Source organism: Gadus morhua, chromosome 5, assembly GCF_902167405.1.
Source record: "Gadus morhua chromosome 5, gadMor3.0, whole genome shotgun sequence".
NCBI classification, from domain to species: Eukaryota; Metazoa; Chordata; class Actinopteri; order Gadiformes; family Gadidae; genus Gadus; species Gadus morhua.
This window is the reverse complement of record NC_044052.1, coordinates 13,248,408-13,251,807: the sequence shown is the minus strand read 5'-3', so window position 1 is coordinate 13,251,807 and position 3,400 is coordinate 13,248,408. Positions and strand designations below refer to the sequence as shown.

Genomic DNA, 3,400 nt, shown 5'->3' with positions numbered 1-3,400 from the left:
TTAGTTATTTTTTTACATTTATTTATTATTAAACTTTGGTTTCATTTTGGGGAATCATTTCAACCTGAAAATGTTTAAACTTAGCCTGTCCACATCTATAAGAGCTGTGTATCTTTATAATCTGCTTACAACACATCGTAACAACCGTTCACACAGGTATATACAAACCACACAAGCACTGAGCAACGACATCGCAAACAACCTGACAATTGACGCAATGTCGACCACCCTGTCACTTCCAAATGACACCATGGAAGGCTAGTGAGAGGATGAAAGGCCAACACCACAGAGAGGAGTTAAAGTAGCAGAGATATGTGGATGAGCATCACAACAGTCCCTATGAAGACCTTAAGAACAACAGAGACAAACGCAGACAAAAGTTTTTATATTAGTGTTGAAAAATAATTTCTCTTTAGTCACATAAATTCGATTTGTTTTTATACGAGCTGCAATACAAATCTTTCCACAATCTTCTTTTGACACAAAAATACAATTGGGTTACCCAACATACGTGTACATGGAAACACAGGCACACGCCCACCCACGCAAAACACGCGCGCCACGCAGGATTTGGCACTAGAGACATATGGAACGGTGTGCAGTGATCTGCTGGTTGGTCGCCATGCAGTGCAGTACTTGCTATGTCGGAAGAAGACGTCCCTTTTCCTTTAGTTGGGTCACATATTACCTACCGAGGCTCTGGCTACAAATATAGTGTACTGTAAACCACATTAACATTTACAAATCACACAGACACACATACACGCACAAACACACTTATGGCAGGACTATGCAAGGTTATTGAGGGTGCGAGGGGATAAAGAGCCCCCCCACACCAAATCAAATGATAGCCAAGCAGTCTGTTTTTTATAGAAATTGCACACATTTAAAACACAGGGGATTTTGTGCTTGAAAACTCAACATGTGCATTAACACATTAAACATGGGAAATTAAATATTGGTAAAAGTACAGAACATAAGCACATGAATTATTTTTTAACTGATTGACTTGTTAGGAGAATATCATAAGATTAGGAACCAATGAAAAAATTGCTGAAAGAAGCCTTACTTGAACATTAAAGACACACTTGGAGACCAAAGAAGTGAACACAACTTACCAAATCATATTCTCCCAATATTGAATAATATTATCCCTGTTACATTAATCAATTGAAATTTTCTTGAAATAAACAGAGCATTAATATATATATTGGTTTTGTCGTCAATCCAATTCACTAATGACAATTATTGCTACTGGACATGTCATATTATTGTGAAGGATGCAATGGTAAATACCCAATGACCTTTGAACTCTAGACATTTTGTTTATGATAGAGAAGACAAACCAACTTAAATCAACTATTAGACTATTATATAGTCATTTAACATAGGGAATGGTTTTGATACTGATTATCCTTTTCATTGGCAAAGATTTAACATAGCCGATAGGAATCATCAGAAGAATCATATATATATCTATATATTTTTTTTAAATTACAGAAAAACCTGTGTCATAAATCTATAAAACAAATACATTAACAATACATTTATGGATGATTTAATAAATATACTTTGTCCAACAAATCTGTAATTAATCAAATTATCTCTGTGTTTTCATTTAGACGGGCCAAAACTCTGGGGCGTTATTGGCCGTGTTGAAAAGGCATTTGATCCCAGAAACGTGTTTCAATCCATATCTCTAGTATAAAAAGGTTCATATACAGTGTAATGTGTGCCCACTGGACACAGAAAGACAAAACAGAAGGAAAGAAATATAAGGCCGGTTACAAATTGGCAGCTGACCATAAAATTGTATTTTTTTTTCTATTTGTTGGAGGCTTCTTGCATCAGACCAAACCCATCACACACACACACACACACACACACACACAAGCACACACGCACACACACACACACACACACACACACACACACACACACACACACACACACACACACACACCAAGGCCTCTATTCTCTAAACGCCCCCCGCAAGGAGACTGCAGCTCAGTGCGTGCAGGGTGAGGTTTTCAGTATCCTACCACTTCACCAGTCGAGTTCACCGAGGGTTTAAGGCCACTTGGAAGTCAGGTCAACATTCCCTGCAACATTTCCACTAAGTGTATGCAACCATTAATTATGACTTATAATTATGAACCACTAGAATCACTCACACATTGTCTCTCTCCATCCCCACGCCTTGCATACATTTTTCCACTGCCCCCAATACTCAAAATAAAAAAAATACAACTAAATATTCCAGTCATTCTTTGCTACGTTGGGAACCTAACGAGGCTGTCCGTCTGTTCTGTTCCAAGAGTCTGAAGTCTGTTCACTTGTATTTGGTTCTTTGTCCCTGGTGTTGGGACTGGGCCACTCTGCCAGTGAGCTCACTGATCCTTCCTTAAGTCCAGCTCCGCACTCCTTCTGGCTCTGCAGGAGGAGGGCCGGGGCGGTCGGCCCTCCAGCGCCCCCCTGTGGAGCTCATGTGTCCTTCTTGTTGCAGTTGTTGTCCGTGGCGGCGTGGGGGTTGCTCTGGTGCACCTTATCCCCGTCCGCGCCTCCTTCCAGCACAGCCTGCTGCCCCTGCTGCTGCGCGTCTCTGGGCCGCCTGGCCCGCACAGGGAGGACCAGCACCAGCACCAGACACAGCAGGTGGATGCAGTAGCTCCAGGAGCTGGGGAAACACAAGCACACGGGACCGTTGGGAGTTGTAGTTCATGGGCTGAAAGCGAAGGGTTGTACTTTGATAGCCTCGTCTGTTGTTAGAACTGACGTAAAGATGCATTTAGGTTAAAAATAGTAGGAAAAGAGAAGATAGCCATCCAATTAACATACAAAAAATATTCTGAATGTGTATGTAACTACTGTTGTACTGAAACGCAGCTCAGTCTGGTAGTGATTGCTGTTATCCACGCATCAGGAATAAGGGAGACTGGCCAACATTGAGAGGCTAACTTCTGGTACGAGGCCTCTTTGATGAGACCGCTTTATGTCCTCTCTCCAGAAGCTGATTCCAACGCCACCCACTCCTCCAGATGTTCCGGACAGCTGATGGCTCTTTTACATCTCCCTGGATAAGCCCCCCCGCCCTGGTTAAGCTCCTGTCAAGGTGGCTCAGCGTCTGATCCGAGGAACAGCAGGGTAAGAGAAACACTCCTCACTCCTAACTCCCTCCTGCTCTGTTCCTATGAGGGGGGGTTGCTAGGCCTACTTCATGTTAGTAAAGTGCTTTAAGCATCATTCCCTGAAGTACGAGTGCCTCTTCTAGGGGGGCAGGGTGTCATGAGGGAGGGCGGGTTGTCTGGGAAACGAGAGGTTGAGGGTGCGATCCCTAGCTCCTTTTAGCAAGAATAGCCAAAAATGATCTTCACAGCTTGAGTGCCCCGGTCTGTACTGA

At 42.9% G+C, this 3,400-nt stretch overlaps 1 protein-coding gene across 1 annotated transcript in view; it reads right to left on the bottom strand.

The window, feature by feature from the left end:
• Window positions 1-369: 369 nt before the first annotated feature.
• Window positions 370-3,400, bottom strand: part of mboat2a (membrane bound O-acyltransferase domain containing 2a) — a 33,873-nt gene continuing 30,842 nt past the window's right edge. The window contains exon 13 of the mRNA XM_030357416.1: window positions 370-2,677. Within this exon, the coding sequence (XP_030213276.1) occupies window positions 2,485-2,677 (193 nt within the window). The 3' untranslated portion in view covers window positions 370-2,484. The remainder of the gene's footprint in view (window positions 2,678-3,400) is intronic.